Genomic DNA, 18843 nt, shown 5'->3' with positions numbered 1-18843 from the left:
ATGATGACATTTTCTTAACAAATGATCCTGGTGAAAACTAAACTCATACATTAACAACAAATTAATTAAAAATAATAAAATAAAACATTGTGAAGGCTGCATGCAACTCCTAGATGTCTTAAAAGCTTTACACTTCCCTTTTTAGTTTTTGAATGCAATTACCAGTAGGTTTGGTATATTAGCTACATTTTAATAGGCAGACCGGTGATTATACATGGCTTAACATTAAGTTAATAAATGACGAGAATTATGTTCTTTATTGATGATGTTTAAATATAGCCACTGTAATTTAATGAGTTGAGAGTAGGAAGCTAAAAAAATGTATTAAGCCAAATGTGAAAGAGGCAACATTCATCGACAAGAAAATCTTTATCCACTTTATTTATTCTATAAATTACCTTTGTATAGTACGAGTAAACCCAGCTAATTACAAATGAAAGCCTTTGTATGGATGACTAGAGGGCTTTACGTTAGTTTATGAAATAATTTATCAAAAACATTCTATGAGTCTAAATACTTTGTGAGACCTGATAAATCTGCTAAGTGAAGTTTTATCAGTTCATAGCTTTGTTTTGTTGCTGAAGGGGGTTCTTCAGATAATCTATTTTTTCCCTTAACCACTAATTTATGGTGTCCACAAAATGACCCACATGTATTTTATTACTCAATGATTGGAGCTAATTTATTATCTATAATCAATTCAAAGAATAAGAGAAAGGTATGGTCTATGGAGGTTAAATAGCAGTGTGTTTATTAATAGTGTTTGGGATGTCAGAAATGACCATATAAGCATACACAACAAGGATTCTGCAAGCAAATACTGTAGAGCTGCAGTATGAAGACATCAACCTCACAGCAAAAGACAATTTGCTCTGAAGTGAGCCACATTTGCGTTTTAAAAACTGCGAGTAGGCTATACATTGCAGCAGCGCCTCCAAGTGGTCACTTAATATAATTCATGTAGCATGTCAATACTTAAATTGTTCATTAAGTCTAACACGTATCGGATTGCTTGTTCTACCTAATTTCCAATTAGCAGACTTGAGAACAGCACGGACATGATAAAACAAGACCAGATTGACAAACATGCCACAATCGTACATTCATGATTTGGTGGGATGGGGGCCTCGTGCTATAGTAATATTATTTTAATGTATGAATATGGTCATCTTTTAAATGTTGTTTTGATCAAGTATGTCACTTCCAGTCCCTTAAATTCCCTCCAGAGTTCAGGACTCCCACTTCTGACATGTACTGCCTCTTGTCTCCATCCGCTATGCAATGCAATGTCCTTGGAGGCGCTATAAACCATTAACTCCACAGCACATACAAATTCAAGTAACCAGTCAGTGTTGTGTTTCTCTTTCCTTCGAGCAATGGCCATGCTGACGTGCAGCAAGATTTTGACTAGTATCGGTGCTCAGGCCCCTGCTTTAGGAGCCCTGCAGCTCCGTGCGAGGTAATCTGGGTTTTTATTATTTATCTTCTGTAACAGTTATACACTTACTGTGACGTTAGCTTGTGCTAGCCAGATAGCGGACTGAAAGTTACTATTATGCACAAGACACAACATTATACTTTTACGGGATATTAGTTTGCAATATAATAATTATGACTATCTGCGTCAGCTTTTAAATTTGCATTTAAAAGCATGACCGCTGTTCGGTATCATTGAGATCTTTGAGATTGAGAGTCGATCAAGGTTCATCGTTTTATTAGCAGATAGTCAGACAGGTGAGATATAAACACACGAGTTGACAAACTCGAGAGCTTTATATAAAGTTCAGACAGGATTAGCTAGCTCGTGCTTGTTCATTATATTTTTGCACAGCTGTTAATATATAAAATGGTAGGTGTGAGATCATAAACTAAACAACCTGCACTGAAAATGGAGGTTTAAGCTGTTGCCTCGGACGGGTTTACATTTCATTATGACTTTTAATGCAGTTTGTCGAGCACAAACAGATATTTTTAACTGCAAGAACCCAACATTTTTACATCTGTGAAACGTTTTCTGGTTACCTGTGGAATATTAAAGCGCATGGTTTGGAAGCGGCCCTCATCTCACCTATGACCTCACCTTTAGCCAATGAGCGAAGCACGTGCTCCGCGAGAAACAGTGACGCGTGCCTATAAGCCTTACCGTGTGTGTCGTGACTTCTGTCAAATTGCAGTTTTTAATATTGGTATGACAAAGATAAAAAATAAATGTTTTGTCTTTGGAACTTTGCCTGGTATTGATGAGAAAAAACGAGGCAAGTATTGACATAAAACTACAAATAATTGAATAAATATTGAAAGCAAAGTAACCAAGCACTTAATGTTTTTAGTTGTTAAGTAGCTTTGGTTGGGTTTGAAATGGGCAGTGTATGAACATGACGTGCCATTGGTTCTGTTTCGGAGGGTGGGATCTTTACATCTCATTTCATTGGATTGCTGAACTGCTTTACATGGGAGGGTTTAGTTAATTACAGAGTATTTGGCCTATTGTTTGCCAGTGTAAGCTGAAAAATAGTTCATCTCATTTCCTTTTTAAACTATCCACCAAACATACATCAGAAAAATGAGTCAATACTTATTAAAATGCAGGCTTTGCTTTACACGTGACACAAGTTTAAGCTGTAAATTACATTCCTTCTGTTGAAAGAACATAATCTTTGTGATAGTAACCACCTTATAATAAACTCCAGTTTAGGGTTTTAATGAGTTGTCTAAACTCTAAAACGGGTGTATTCATTCATTTCTTGATTTCTATTCTACACTCAAATCAAGCATGTCAGTGGCAGGATAAGAATGAACTAGGTGGTCTGTTTTAATACTGTGATGGTGATCTTCAGCCACCGGCAGTGTTCCAGATTCCACTGGGATCACAGCTATTGAACTCCGGCACATGGGAGGGTTCGACCTTATTTGCCTTCAAAGCTCATGTAACAAACTGCAACTTTAACCTTTTCACTGTCGTGCAATCATAGCTATTTGACAGTGGCAGTTTGCTTGCCTTTAAGGCTGCCTAATTTTTCACAGTTCATGGTGGTCGGAGGTACAGATGGGACCCCCTGATCCCATTCTGGGGGTCACTGAGGCTTTCAAACGTGACACCAACCCCAAGAAGATGAACCTTGGAGTAGGAGCCTATCGAGATGATCAGGGCAAGCCTTATGTCCTCAGCTGTGTCCGCAAGGTGCTCAATAATAAAGCCTAGTGTCATGTATTATAACCTACTCTCACCTGAAGGATTATTAGGAACACCATGCTAATACTGTGTTTGACCCCCTTTCACCTTCAGAACTGCCTTAATTCTACATGGCGTTGATTCAACAAGGTGCTGAAAGCATTCTTTAGAAATGTTGGCCCATATTGATAGGATAGCATCTTGCAGTTGATGGAGATTTGTGGGATGCACAAAGCTCCCGTTCCACCACATCCCAAAAATGCTCTATTGGGTTGAGATCTGGTGACTGTGGGGGCCTTTTTAGTACAGTGAACTCATTGTCATGTTCAAGAAACCAATTTGAATGATTCGAGCTTTGTGACATGGTGCATTATCCTGCTGGAAGTAGCCATCAGAGGATGGGTACATGGTGGTCATAAAGGGATGGACATGGTCAGAAACAATGCTCAGGTAGGCCGTGGCATTTAAACGATGCCCAATTGGCACTAAGGGGCCTAAAGTGTGCCAAGAAAACATCCCCACACCATTACACCACCACCATAAATGCATTAATGAGAAATTGAACAGGTATTCCTAGTAATCCTTTAGGTGAGTGTAACCTAACAATGGACATGCCATAAATTGAGACAGTAAAACATTGGTCACCCTTTTTTTAGATATCGTTGTTCATACTTTTTATATTTATAATAACTGTTTTTATAGCTGACCGATATAAAAAACAGCAATTGTCCAAAACTAAACTAATTTCCATTCACACAAACAAAGTTGTAATCTTTGCATCCCGACATTATACCAATGATAGATTTTGGTATTCTCAGGCTGAGGCCCAGATTGCAGCTAAGAAGTTGGATAAAGAGTACCTTCCTATTGGAGGTTTGGCAGACTTTTCGAAGGCCTGCGCTCAGCTGGCTCTTGGATCTGATAATGAGGTCCTAAAGAGTGGAAGAGTAAGTACTCTACAGCCAAAGATTTTGAAAGAAAGTCTTTTTCACAGATTTGATTATTAATGGCCAGTTCTCTATCCACACAGAGCATTACTGTCCAGACTATCTCGGGAACCGGATCTCTGCGTGTCGGGGCTAACTTTGTGGTATTTATTTCAAAGCTGTTGTGTACACGGATCAACACAGTTTGTTTTACTTGTGGCATATCTGTTTATTGATTGTAGGAAATATACAATTGTATTAACCGCAACAAAATATTCATTATGCTCTCTCCCTTGTTTTTCCTTGGTCAGTCTCGATTTCACAACGCGGCCCTGGATGTGTATCTCCCAAAACCCTCCTGGGGAAACCACACGCCTATCTTCCGGGATGCAGGCATACAGTTAAAGGCTTACACGTACTATGACCCAAAAACCTGTGGCTTTGACTTCAAAGGAGCCTTGGATGATATTTCAGTAAGATATGGGTGAATGTTGTCCCCCGCAAAGAGATCCAAATCTTTGAAATTTGTCATCAAATGAAGGAATGATGTTTTATGGAGCATTATCATGTTGAATGATTTTTTCTCTATCAGAAAATCCCTGAGAAGAGTTTGATTCTCCTGCACGCTTGCGCTCATAATCCCACAGGAGTGGATCCGAAGCCCGAGCAGTGGAAAGAGATGGCTGCTTTGATCAAGGTTACTGGTTTTGGCATTAAATTAAAGTCCAAGTGAAAGAAAAAGCCTTATACATTGTCATGTCTTTGGCTAATCTCTGTATTTGACCATTGGGACAGATAAAGAACAACTATTCTGTCTCAAAAGAATTACGTTTACTGATAAGTTTTTCTTATTTCAACAGAAAAGAAATCTCCTGGTGTTTTTTGACATGGCGTACCAGGGATTTGCCAGCGGGGACATTGATCGTGATGCCTGGGCTGTGCGTTATTTCATTGAACAAGGCCATAACATTATTCTTTCTCAGTCTTTTGCTAAGAACATGGGCCTGTATGGTGAGCAAATATTTGAAAAAAATGAAAGGGTGCATTTGTAGATTGTGATGCCGTCCTTTGGTGTAAGTGATTAAAAAGTATCTGTGTATCAGGTGAACGTGTAGGGGGGTTCACAGTGGTTTGTAAAGATGCTGAAGAGGCCAACCGCGTGGAATCGCAGCTGAAGATTCTTATACGACCCATCTACTCCAACCCACCCATGAATGGAGCGCGCATTGCCTCCACAATTCTGAACACGCCTGAGCTGTACAAAGAATGGTGAGCCCTGATAGTAAGACCAGTTACAAAATCGGACAATAAAACACCGAGCTCCACAGACTGTTAATTGTCTGTTTTTCTGGTAGGCTTGAGGAGGTGAAAGGGATGGCGAGCCGCATCATAAGGATGAGAGAGATGCTTGTGTCTAACCTTAAGAATGAGGGGTCCACTCACAACTGGCAGCATGTCATTGATCAGATTGGCATGTTTTGCTTCACAGGACTAAAACCGGAACAGGCAAGTGAAGTCCAAGAGCATTATGGGTAACTCTAATTAGGCCTATTTTCAGTTTTCAAACTTCACTCTTTTCTCATTGGCTTTAATTTGATCTGTGTGTCTTGTCAGGTGGAGCGTCTGAATAAAGAATTTTCTATATACATGACGAAAGATGGCCGTATCTCTGTGGCTGGTGTGACCTCTGGAAATGTGGGATATCTTGCCCATTCCATCCACGCTGTCACAAAGTAATACCAGCACCTGAGGCTGTAGTGCCAGCAGACAGAGGGTTCATTAGAAATGCATGAGCAAAAAGTAATTTATATGATTTAATGTCCTCTGCTGCATATACTTTAGGACCAGATGTGAAATAGAGCTCATGTATACTGTTCACTTGATTTGGCATTAGTAATGTTAAGTAAGACAGTCAATGTGAGCCCCTTGATGAACTAAAGCAAGATTCTTGTTTTTAAATTCCTTTCAAAATGGATATTTAAAGAATATTGCTTACCACTCATTTCAAATAACGTAAAACTGATAAATGGTTTTATATGCTGATATCTCAGCTAACCTTAATAAATACATGTTTTTGCACTTCAAGAAAAATAACTTTGTAAACCAGACTATTCAAACCTAACTTTGAAAAATAACTTTGTAAACCAGACTATTCAAACCAGTGTCACATAAATAATGGAAGCACACTTTAGTATTGTGCTCTAATTTTGTCCTGGCTTATGAAATTAAACTATATTTATAAGATCAAAAATTGTCAATGATTATCTATGGACAAATTCCGATTCGTTTTAGAATTAAAATCCCCTTTGACAAAAACTGTAAGTGATATTACAGTGATAAATAATGCTTTATGGAAAGCTTTTCATGTTCAGTCGTATGGGTGTTGATGCATCCCAAAAATCTATTGTCTGCTTAACTGGCCTACCTAAGGTTGTCATCAACTTATTATTGGGTATTAATTCTGCTAAAACAGGTTTTGATCAAGTTTCTCTTCTAGTTCACTGTTTGTTGTAATTGAGTCTCATTTAGCCTAAAACAATGATTTTGAAAAGCAGTTTGAATATAGATATATTTGCATTTTATTCCTAAAGTAAATAGGTTATTACATTTTTACCAGGACAAATGTCATCGGTATCACTTTATTTTACGATGCCCTTGTTACATATAGTAAGTACATGTAGTTAATTTTTATTAATCAGTACTTGAATGTATAATAACACAGCACTTTACAATAACCTTGTCATCTGTTTAAAAAGGAAATCTTGCATTTCAACAATAAACCAACAAAGATGTTTTGTGTGTGTGTGTGTGTGTGTGTGTGCGTGTGTTCAACATTTTTAAATCTTTAACAAAACTATGTTAAATTGGTTCTGGAGTAAAATGTCATTAAAATATGACTGATATTAAAAATAAGCATGATAGTTTCTTTGTTAAAACGACCTATTTTGAAAAGGGACAGTTTTGTGAACCTCTAAGACTTCCATAATGTTTTAAAGGTCCAGTGTATGAAATTCATTGGCATCCAGTGGTGAGGCTGTGAATTACAACCAACGGCTCTACTCCCCTCCCTTTTGAAGCACTACAGCGGCTGACATGTTTTACCTTCTTTGCCTAGTACATATTTGCGAAATACGCTCCATAGTTATATTTGTCCATTTAGGGAAACTTTAAAAACAGCTTGGCTAATTCCATGTAAGGGGACATGTGGTGTGGCTATGTAAATAGAAATCGCTCACTCTAAAGTAATAAAAACATAACACCTCATAATTTAAGGTCTTCATACACCTCTGAAGACATAGTTATGAATATTTTCTTGAAATTCTCCAGGAATGCAACATAATCTAATAATATTCATTAGCCAGACTAGTGGTTGAACGTTATGACACCACCTAATTAATTCAAGCTGGTCCAAGACCTCTGAATACATGAGTACGGAGTATTGTTTCACACGTTTTATTCTATCTTTATGACTCTATTATAGTGTTTAACGAGCATAATATGTTGACAAGGCAATTAAAACAAATGTAGGTGAAGGGCATCTAGGGGATTTGTGGTGGTGATGACGCATTGGAGACAGCTGATTGCAGGTCACTGGAAGCTGATGCTGTCATAAAAGCTGTGAAGTTGTTATCCTGTCCAGTAAAGAAAACTTAATTCGTCCTCTTGCATACAGTCACAAGATGAGTCAGACATTTAAATACTGCAAAAATCTGATGGTGACCGGAGCTAACCGAGGCCTCGGTCTGCAATTAGTCAAGAGTCTGGTAACAGGACGATTTTCTCCAGGCAAGATAATCGCTACTGCTCGGAGTCCAGCCATGGTAACGCTCCAGCCAGTTTGACTGTGTAGAGATGGCAGGCTAGATGGCTCAGCACATACCGACTGTGGTGAAACTGTAGTATAAGCAGTATAAATATGACAAGAGCTATTATCATATTAAACGGAGGGAACAGTATCTGACAATGACTTAATCAGCATTTGTGTGTGTATTGTTCAGGGGCCATTTAATAATTTTTTGTCCCTACCACTTTTCAAAACAAAGTTACGACACTGTCCACCACCCACATGTTTCTTTATACGTTTTTATAAAAAACAACTTTGATTCATAGGAATTGCAAGGGCTTGTAGAAGAGCATCAGAACATACACATCATTAAACTTGGTAAGTACAATATCATCACTTTGTAGTGCACAGTATGCTTATTTGAAATTGATGTTTACCTGATAATGTTGTGTAATTGTGGGTTTCTTTCTTACCAGATGTAACCAGTCAGGAGAGCATTGAGAGAGCCTCATCTGAGGTGGAAGAGCTTGTTCTAGAGGATGGTCTTAACTGTCTCATTAACAATGCTGGAATTAATGTTGTGGCCAATCTTGATGCAGTCACTGCAGACAAAATGCTGGAAAACTTTCATACCAACTCTGTTGCCCCGCTGATGCTCACCAAGGTCTCATTCCTCGGATTCTATGCAATACACAAACTAAATGTACCTGTTGTATCTTCACAGACAACTGACAGCTTACTGACTTAAACTTGCCATGCAGGCCATGCTCCCGTTGCTGAAGCGAGCAGCTGCGAAGGAAACTGGTATGGGCATCCACAGAGCAGCAGTCATCAATATGTCCTCTCTGCTGGGTTCAGTACAGCTTAACTGTGGTGAACAAGCCAACAGTTTTAAATGGTACCCCTACAGAGCATCTAAGGTCAGTCTGTTCGTCCTACTTCAACTGGCTAAAAGGACAATGACTACTAGTTTTGAAAGATGTGTGTGAATTTATCCACTTATATACTGAGTTACATATGCTTTTTTATAGAGTGCTCTTAACATGATCACCAGATGTTTGGCAGTCGACTTTGAGGAACATGGAATCCTGTGTGTGGCTCTGCATCCCGGCTGGGTACGCACTGATATGGGAGGTCCAGACGTAAGCACAGTTCTGCATTCTGTTTTTCTCTTAATGGTTTTCTCAAATTATGAATCTTATGATTGCTTTGCACACAGGCACCACTGAGCACAGAAGAGAGCATTGCCTCTGTGTTGAATGTGATTGGCGGTTTGTCAGAACGGGATCACGGTTCATTTCTTCACTATAATGGCGAGGAACTGCCCTGGTGAAGCTGTAGATGTTTGTTAGGATGTGAGCTGTCTAAATTGTTTATTTTGCTATTAATTTGAATATATTATCTGCCTTTGTGGCTTACTGTTCAATATTTGCATGTTCTGTGTAAAAAAACAAAATGACATGACATGTGTATGTTAAACTTGGTAAAATAAATTTGTAGAAAGTATAAGTAATAGTGTAACCTTATTTTTGGAGTTCTGATCCACTTTTCAGAGTATTACATGGTGTTGATAATGTTGCCGGTACTCTCTTGTACTGTTCAATATGCACATATATTTCTTTAGTTGGCTAGCCTATATATTATAATCGTTCAAAGGTTTTACCATCTTTAACATTGAAAGTCTTTTTCATAAGCAATTATCTAATCTTCCAAGCATTCGCTATTTGGATAAAGGGCAGCGATAAACTGGCCATTGTTTTTGCATAGCTGTAGTGCAACAAGGAGAGGATCCCAAGATGTCCTACATCTGCCAGTGAACACGTCACATTCGTCTTGTATTTCAGCTAAAGATTCACAAAGCAGAAGGCTGGTTAAAATAAACTGAAGTGATCAGACTGGTTTTCCTCTGTGTTGACTGATCAGCTGTCAGATGATCGCTGTATACTGTGTGTTTAAAAATGTATCCGTTCTGTCGGTCTGCAATAATGGAGGGAAAATAGCACTAAAGGTATAGATTTTTTAACTTTTTTGTATTCTGTTTTTGTTGTTTTATTCGAGATATTCTTTTTAAACTGCATTCATTACTACAGTTAAAATAACACGCGGTAGTGCCCAAACATGATGTCCGGGGAGGCATATTTGTACAATATTTGCTTTTAATGCTCTCTCAGGTTAGACTTAACCATCAGAATACAACATGTATAGCAAAATATTAAACTTTTCGTTGGAAAAAGTAATTTGGCGAAATACAGCATATCAAGGATTATACATTTTATTCTAATCTGCAAAAATAATGCACTGGAAAACAAAAAGGCAAGATAAATACAAAGTTAATTGTAAAGTTAATACATCTTTATTAATCTACTTGTTTAAGATTCAAATCAGTTAATTTCCCAAATTGGACATCACTTTTGGCCATAAATGTGACAGTTTATGCAATATTTTCTACGTTTTTATATAAATATTTTGTATGTTTTTCTAGGGTTACATGAACAGAAAGACATGATTGACTTTTCCACCCAGAATCTGTCCTTTGGAGAAATTCACCTTCTGTTCTCAGAGGAAATTGAATATTGTATTTTGGGTGTATCAGCTACGATTTTTCTTGTAGTCTTCTGCCTTCTGATATGGCAGATTTACCGTTACTGTACAACGCTTTCGGTAACACAAAGAGCTGGTGAATTTTTATGCAAAATAAATATATTGACTTTTATATTTAACCTGCTACTTATTTAATCCTAGTAATATACATATTGCCAAGCTATACAATTGATTATAAGATACAATATTGTTTATATTATATGTTAAACTTTATGCATATAAAGAATGCTTAAAAACCATCAACATGCTAATCCGTGGGGGTTTATGTTGAATTTCCGTCAAAATTTAGTTCTTTGTTAGCAGATGGTTTGTCGGCCAAAAGTGGAGGTTTTCAGTATGCTACACAAACAAGAGAAACCAAGGTGAGACAATTAAAAAATCATCTTTATATTCATACCACGAATGCATCGAGTGTATTCTTCAAGTTGTATCCTTAGTTTCTGCATGCTTTGCTCAAACAAAATAGATGAAAAACTTGTTTTGCTTTCCTTGTCAAACAGTATGTCTACACAGTATTTAACAGGAGACAGTGAAATGAATGCATTTGAATAAAATGAATATAGCATGTAAACATTCTCCCTATCAGCTTGAGGTTCTGAACCAGCACCAAATGTCCCCGGGCTCCTCGTACACCAACCTAGGCAGCAGTCTGGATCTGACCATCACGTTAGGTCCAGATGAAGACCACACCCAGGGATCCCTTCGCTTTTCCCTGTTTTATGATCAGATTCAGTCTAGATTGGTGGTGACAGTTCTGGACGCTCAATATCTGTCTGTGCAAGACTTCAGTCTCAGCGTGGATCCCTTCGTTTGGGTACGGCTGTTTTGGGCAGAGAGAGAGGACATGGACCAAAGTTCACTGCAGTGTGTTCTGCATGAATGGCAGACGCGGCTGGTGAAGAAGAGCTGCAGTCCTGTGTTTGGAGATCAGTTCTCTTGCGCTCTGGATGAGGAGGAGGTTTCCAGAGTCACTGTTAAATTTGAGGTCAGTAATAGGCCTTGCAGCATAATTCTTTTTTATTTGGTTAATACTTTTGAAAATAACACTGCAAAGATTTGGTCGAACCATCTGAGAAACCTCTAGTTACCCAATTGTCATGTTTTCAGGTTAGGAATTATGATAAATACTCAAGATATGGAATCCTGGGAGAGGCCCGGGTGTCCCTAAACAGTCTGAAAATATCATATCCGCTGGAGTTAAGACACAACCTGCAAGTACCAAAGAAAGTAGGTTGTATCCTAGAAGACATGAGAAATTAGGCTACAAATAAAAATCCTTGATGTGTTTAGGATATGGTTGGTGAGGTGCTCCTGTCTCTAAAATATATGCCCACATCTCAGCGGCTGGAGGTGGGAGTGCTTAAGATCAGAACTGTTTCTCATCCCACCAAGACTGAGCGAGGTAAAGAAATATCAATGTGACATTTTAAACAAAAATAAAATCTTTGATCTGTTCAATAAATTAACTGTGAAGTGACAAATTGATCTACGTTAATTTATAGTTTACAATAACGTTAACAAGTATGACCTGATAATAACACAATTTTTACAGCACTTATTAATTTCTACACATATACATTTCAAAAGTCGTTTACATTACAATTCTATTACAAACTGAAACAAACCATAATTTACCTATTATTTATTACAACTAATAAAGACTAAAGTATTATTCATAGTTATTTTGTGTATTTTACACATAGTAACTTGACACATTTCATTATGTTTATATGCAGCTCTATATGCCAAAGCCAGCGTCATCTGCAACCAATGCAAACTTCGGCATCAGAGAACCGCACAGAGGAAGCGTCTGGAAATGACTGTGTTCAATGAGGTCCTCACTTTTCTTCTTCCAGATCCTCAGATCAGAGAGTGCTCGATTATTATCACTGTGTACGAACTGCACCCTGCACAGAAGAGCTCCAGACGCCTGATTGGTCAGATCCACCTCGAGAAGGGCAGGACCTCAGAAAACGAGCATTGGAAGTTGATGATGCAATCACTGAGACAGCCAATCGCCAAATGGCATTTCATCCTCATCTGAATACACTTTATTCATGTATGCACTTGCTGGAACCAATTGGAAGTCGAATTTCTTTTGGAAGATTTTTATATTATATATAATGTTGTCGATTCAATACTCGCATTTTGTGCTGCATAGGTAACACGATGAACTCTAAATAGATAACAAATCTTGGTCCCTTGATATAAGAGACAGGCCATTGTATCGTGTGCGGTTGGCTTTTTACCAGTTACGTCCACAAGATGGCTCTCTAACACTTTTTGAGTTTACCTGTTCTCGTTATTCAGCATGTCTGCTTATTTTTCTTTTTAACATTTTTTTAATACCATGTTCATAACTCCACAGATAAGACCATGTCAAATATGGATACTGATGAGTTTTTGGAATGCTATTTTATGTAGGTTGTTCAAAATTGGTATAGGCCCATGCCTCTTCTATGAACTTGAAAGAAGATATTATGAGAAATGTCTCTGTGGTTATCTGTCCATTCAATAGAAGTAAATGGGGTCTAGTGTTGTTTGTTTACTGAGGTTCTTTAAAATATCATATTTTTTGTCCTGCAAAAAAAAAGAAAGTGATACAGGTTTTGGAATAAGATGAGGGAGAGAGAGAGAGAGGGAGAGAGAGAGAGGGAGGGAGAGAGGGAGGGAGAGAGGGAGGGAGAGAGGGAGGGAGAGAGGGAGGGAGAGAGGGAGGGAGAGAGGGAGGGAGAGAGAGAGAGAGAGGGAGGGAGAGAGGGAGGGAGAGGGAGGGAGAGAGGGAGGGAGAGGGAGGGAGGGAGGGAGGGAGGGAGAGGGAGGGAGGGAGGGAGGGAGGGAGAGGGAGGGAGGGAGAGAGAGAGGGAGAGAGAGAGGGAGGGAGGGGGAGGGAGGGAGGGAGGGAGGGAGGGAGGGGGAGGGAGGGAGGGAGGGAGAGAGAGAGAGAGAGAGAGAGAGAGAGCAGTACAGTTACAAAAGAGCAGCTTCTAAACAGCACATTATATATTTTTTGCCTGCCTCCAATTTGTTTGTTTGAAGTCCCTATAATGAAGCATTATTCCCATGCTCTTGTAGACAGTAGATTAATGCTGACATCAAGAATTTGACTTATAATAAGCAGGGCTGACAGATGTTATGGCACCTCCACAGCTCAAGGCCATTCCCAGGCATAACTGCGCCCTCTCTTCAAGGTTGTTTGGAAAACTTCTCCACTCACAATTTGTTAATGAAAGTCACAATGGGATTTGAGGGAAGATGTTGAGAAAGGACCTTGGAAAAAAGGAATGCATTATTTCTGTCTCATCATCAAGTAAAATCACAATATTATTGTAGTTGAGACGGGTTAGGACTAGGAGCAGAGAATGTCTGTTACAGTTAGAGTTATAATGAATGTTAAATTGGTGTGTATATGCTTTACTGACATTAAACATCATCACACTGAAAAATCTCAAATAGTCAAATTATTGCAATAACTCCTTAAATGTTCATGGAAATTCATCCACAAAGTATTAGTTATTAGAGAACATGTTTTTATTAAAGTTTAAGTCAGTTTACATACTAACGTTAGCTTTTAATTTCTAGTTATTATATTAAGGCTTCAAAATGTATATAAAATCATTGTTGTTTCATACATACACAAAACTGGAAAAAATATTATTGCCATTTTTTAGGGGAATCCGTAGATGCTTACTTCCTTCAAGATTGTCATCACTGCTAGTCTTTTATTTGTTTTTAATGTTTATTTATCTAAAAAGTATTATTCTTTCTTTAGGTATGATGTGTTGTGTCTGTGTCATTATTTTTTGTATTCTTTAAATTAGGATAAAAACACAATCAGAACATTTGTAGTTAAACCGTTTCTTCATTCCATTTATTTTTAGATGTGCATGATGGAAGTCATTATTTAGCATCAAACAAATAAACTCCAGCCTATGGACTACTTGCACGTAGTCTTTTGCGTTCTCCTCAACGCGGCTCAGTCATTTCCAGTAGCAGTGTTCAGCACGATATCTACATGCTGAGATCATGGCAGATTATTTCTATTTTTAGGACGCTAAATTATGATCACTTAATTAAAAACAACAAATCCTGTTTGGTTAACATGCTTTAATATGGGTTTTTATGACAGATCTAATATATTTTATAAACGTATATTCATCTCCTGAATAAAAGCCTAAACGGTGTCAGTCTCATTAATAGGCTACATTATATTTCAAACATTTTAACGACAATAAAATGACAGCATACAATTGTTGTGTAGGTGGATATTAAATTAGCTAGACTTCGTTCACATCACAAAGTCTTAAAAATATGAGTATTTTAAAATATCAATGAGCAGATTAAATGCCATAAATGCACGCAGAATATGGCATAATATTCTCATCCTTAAACCAACTACACTTTTCACAAATGCTTTTAGTTATTGACAGAAATTGCATTTACATTGATAGCATTACATTTGTCATTAAAAACCGAGTTGGCCATTGAGTTTAAACAATATTTTAGGTGGAAAATAACTTTGTGTAAAATTTCATGCATCTTATGACAGCTGAACTTGGGGAGTCTAATTGGCTGGATAACCAGAACACACGTATTGATCCGAACAGTTAATACGTGTTGCGTGTTGGTCAGGTCCCTGCTCTCTCACACATGAAACACTGCAGTAGCCTATATGATGTCTGTAGTTTAATCCAAACAGAGCTGCTATGATGCCCTGTTGTCTCCGTTAACCATCTGTGATGTTTAGAATATGTCTTCTTATGTCGCTGATAATGTATGTGTGTACAATTTTTAAACGTTTAGGTTTCACAGAGAGCAATACCTCATTGTAAATAACTTACATGTACCTAAACGAAACCTAGTAAGTCGGAAGTACGTCACATGGTTACGTGGAAGTAGTCCATTGGCTATATTTTTGAGCATTGTAGTCTTGTTGTGTTTTGATGCCTAGGTGACAGAGATGACCTAGCCTGAAGAATTGCTTTGTGTCATCTTTTGCAACATTCATGATGTTATTCTGAGGATAGTGATGTCATTAAATCTATTTCCATAGCTGTTCCAGGGACAGCAACATGTGATGTGTAACTCTGACTTATAGGTTGCATATGGCAAAACGGTATCTACTGTCTTTTTAAAAGTAAATTTTTGTTGTTGTTTCTATTACGAAATAAAACTACATAACGTATATACATGAGGTGGTGTGTCGTCACATTACGAATATATTCATCCCTGTTCTACAGCCTGAAGCCATTAACATAAATGTATCATGTTCAAATGGTTCTCAAGTCAAAATGTTAAAACTTGTTTGAATAACATGAAAATACACTGAATTTAGAGAATGATAGTCCAAGGAACTTTTTTGATGTGACGTTGAAAAACTTTTCATAAAATTTGGGTTGGCATTTATTAACATATAAAAACTGTTTGAAATCAACCCATGACAATTCAAACTGAAATAAGGGCCAAGAAATGCTGTTTATTTTCAATGATTAATTAAATTTGTACCTTCTAAGTTTTTCTTGAACAATATGATGAGCCTGTTCCAACAAACAATGCCAGAGATCAACTGATTTGGGGTGTCACAATCTAAAACTGAATAAGTGGGTGAAGTGTAACTTTGGAAAAGGAACTGGAGACTGAATAGGTGAGAACAAGATGAGCTATAAATTATTTTTCCTCCATTAATTAACTGGTGGAATTGTATGGGACGAACTAAGTTCATCTCAGTTGGTTAGAGACTCTCAGTCACCAGGACACATTCTTTAAAGTCCAACAGGCTGCGCAGTACCAAGAATTCAAACAAAGCGTGAAAAGGAATTCTGCTTTTCAGCCTGTCAAATCCTACATTCCGATCACTGGCCCACAACATACTGCCTTTACGTCAGAATATCTCAGCAGCAGAGAAATGATTTCTGTTCCTCACATTAAGAAGATTGTTGAGGACACTGGTCAATTCGTATTAAAATTGAACTCTTCACCTACACTGTAAAAACTTTGCTGTCATTTTCTAGCAGGTTTGCCAATAACATACTGTAGATTTCATTTGCAGCTTTGTTTTATAAATTAACTTACCTAGTTCTTATATTTTCTTTCATAAAACAAGACCAAATATCTCAGTGGCTCATTTCAGAAAGGAGGTTTAGTGAAAACGCTGAGTATATTAACCATGAAATGAGGAAAACTCTGGGTTGTCTGCATCAGAATGTGAGGTAGGCTATGTCGAACCCCAGAAAACAGGGAAACTCAAGCCCTGTTTCTAAAAGAGAGGTAACTTATACTCAAGAGTCAGTAATCATAGAAACTTACTCTGTGAACCTAACCTGGTCGGGAGCAGGTTTTCTTTGGTAAACACAGAGTTTCTTTCCATCTCCTCCCCCAGTTTAAAGTGCAAGTGGTGTACCTCATTTATTAATTCATTCATTTATACTGTCATTAGTGGCACACATTTTAATCACAGAGAGACCATCTTAGTGATCCTGTATGTGAATTCGGATGTCCTTTGATTTCAGGAGAGCAATTTAGTACTTGAGTGGAATTGTGTCCTTTCCCTGTGCATTTTAATTAAACTGTACCATTTTTCTTTACAGTGAATTAGATATATCAAAATATATCTCATCCATCCTTACATCAATAACGCTAGCCATCGATGCCATGTATTACATCTGAGGATATTCTTCCCCTTTGATGTTCTCACAAATGGTATGTTTTCTATGGAGGGCTAGAAATGACTTAATGAAGTGTATAAATAAAGTGTATGAATAAAGAAATGAATAAATATAGACATAAGTGCCGAAATGAAGCAATAAAGCTTATAAACTGTTAATTGAGACGTTCCGCCATTGTTACCCAAATCTGCTTCGAGCAGGGTTTGAACTGATGATCAGTCTGACTTAGCCACGCAAACCTGACACCCGAACTAGTGTCCTACACTCACACTCACATTTTACATACATTTACATTTATGCAGTTGGCAGAACGTTTGGAATGTTTCTGACTATCTCCAATTCCCCGGGATTAAACCTATGTCAGTGTCAGCGCCATGGTCTAACCACTGAGCCACAGGAAACAACCATCATTAGAGCACTGATGGGGAGTGAGAACATGATCATTTTTGTCAAATCATTTGTTTGTTTATTGGTACATTGAGCTATTTATTCATATAAACCTAAATCATTTTCAGCACATTAGTACTGTATGTAGAGCAGAAAGTGTCTCTCGCTTTCAAGCCTTTTCTGCTGAATGTTCCTCTTTTTGGTGGCGTTGCCTTGGTGAATCGTAAGTTCAGAGCTCCATTGATCATGAGTTGTCGTAGTTGTGGTGCAAGCGCTTAACCCAAGGTAAGACTACCCAGAGATGACAGAACTTACTCAAATAAGCTGTTCTGAAACCAAAAACTCAAAGTTTGGCATCTCGGTGTAAATCAACTCAGTACATATTTTAACTCGGTATTGGTCGAAACACCTTATTGAAACGGGCCCAAGATCACTTTTCTTGTTGTTGTATCGTGACAAGTTTTAAATATCTTTCCTGCATTTGTGCAGTGTAACGCCAGTAAGAAGTCCAGTCTCTACTTGCTTATTTTGAAGTCAAAGTGTTTCAATTTTGATTAAAGTTTAACTCAAATTAAAAACAGTACTAATAGGAAAATATTAAGTAGCAATCAAATTTACAGTAAGTTACTGGCAAACCTTCTGCAAAATTACAGCAGAGTTTTACTGTGTACGGCACATTTCTTCTACGGTAAATGGATGTATGGGTGTTTGCCTGTCCATCCTGAGCTTTCCTTTAACCTTACTGTGCTGAATGTCTCCCAGACCATTCACTTTGGCAACTGTTGTTAGAGAGACACAGATAAGAGCCAAAAACCTTTCCCTTCCCACATATTCAATTAGACATCTTTGCTGTTCAAGGACACCTGCCTGGCTTCACTCTTCACTCTGCTCTGAAAGATAACATAATGCAACAGCAGACACATTCTGCTCACGAGTTTGCCAGGATGGTAAGCTTGAATAAATTACAAATAAATACAAAATTAAAACCATTGTGATATGGTGAGGAGGCATCCTTCCCATTTTGTTCATCACAAATGACATCATTGATGTTACTCAAAACATATTTTCAGCTCTTGTTGGCCATTTGTTTTGTTGAATGTTTGGTGTGGCAGTATTGTGGTATTAACAATGGCTGGAAAAGTCTAGTCCTAATTCCTTGAATACCTTTTCACTTGATCATTCAGAACTTTGGTATTTGCGAACATGAATGATTTTCACATGAACATTGATTCATAAAAGCATCGATAAGGGAATATGCAGAAAAGTGAGTAATGGATTTAGGAGGCTAACAGAAAGCTCCTCTACAAT

General features: G+C 37.8%; 3 protein-coding genes across 3 annotated transcripts; all 3 read left to right on the top strand.

The window, feature by feature from the left end:
- The first annotated feature begins 1299 nt into the window (after positions 1–1299).
- On the top strand, positions 1300–6893 carry got2a (glutamic-oxaloacetic transaminase 2a, mitochondrial). Its single transcript, XM_056766884.1, has 10 exons — positions 1300–1459; positions 3025–3181; positions 3991–4119; positions 4203–4262; positions 4410–4571; positions 4691–4795; positions 4959–5109; positions 5202–5367; positions 5454–5604; positions 5713–6893. The coding sequence occupies exons 1-10, from the start codon at positions 1377–1379 to the stop codon at positions 5833–5835; spliced, it is 1287 nt and encodes a 428-aa protein (XP_056622862.1). The 5' UTR covers positions 1300–1376; the 3' UTR covers positions 5836–6893.
- A 758-nt stretch (positions 6894–7651) lies between these two features.
- On the top strand, positions 7652–9242 carry si:dkey-12e7.4 (uncharacterized protein LOC558132 homolog). The gene is made up of 4 exons (XM_056766631.1): positions 7652–8546; positions 8644–8802; positions 8914–9024; positions 9102–9242. The coding sequence occupies exons 1-4, from the start codon at positions 8496–8498 to the stop codon at positions 9213–9215; spliced, it is 435 nt and encodes a 144-aa protein (XP_056622609.1). The 5' UTR covers positions 7652–8495; the 3' UTR covers positions 9216–9242.
- Positions 9243–9844: 602 nt separating this feature from the next.
- syt19 (synaptotagmin XIX) lies at positions 9845–12527 on the top strand. The gene is made up of 6 exons (XM_056766848.1): positions 9845–9890; positions 10365–10543; positions 11070–11468; positions 11591–11710; positions 11774–11885; positions 12220–12527. Exons 2-6 carry the CDS (start codon positions 10385–10387, stop codon positions 12525–12527), a joined length of 1098 nt encoding a protein of 365 aa, XP_056622826.1. The 5' UTR covers positions 9845–9890; positions 10365–10384.
- The last annotated feature ends 6316 nt before the right edge of the window (positions 12528–18843 follow it).

This window comes from Triplophysa dalaica, chromosome 14 (genome assembly GCF_015846415.1).
Source record: "Triplophysa dalaica isolate WHDGS20190420 chromosome 14, ASM1584641v1, whole genome shotgun sequence".
Taxonomy (NCBI): domain Eukaryota; kingdom Metazoa; phylum Chordata; class Actinopteri; order Cypriniformes; family Nemacheilidae; genus Triplophysa; species Triplophysa dalaica.
This window is presented reverse-complemented; position numbering and strand designations above follow the sequence as displayed.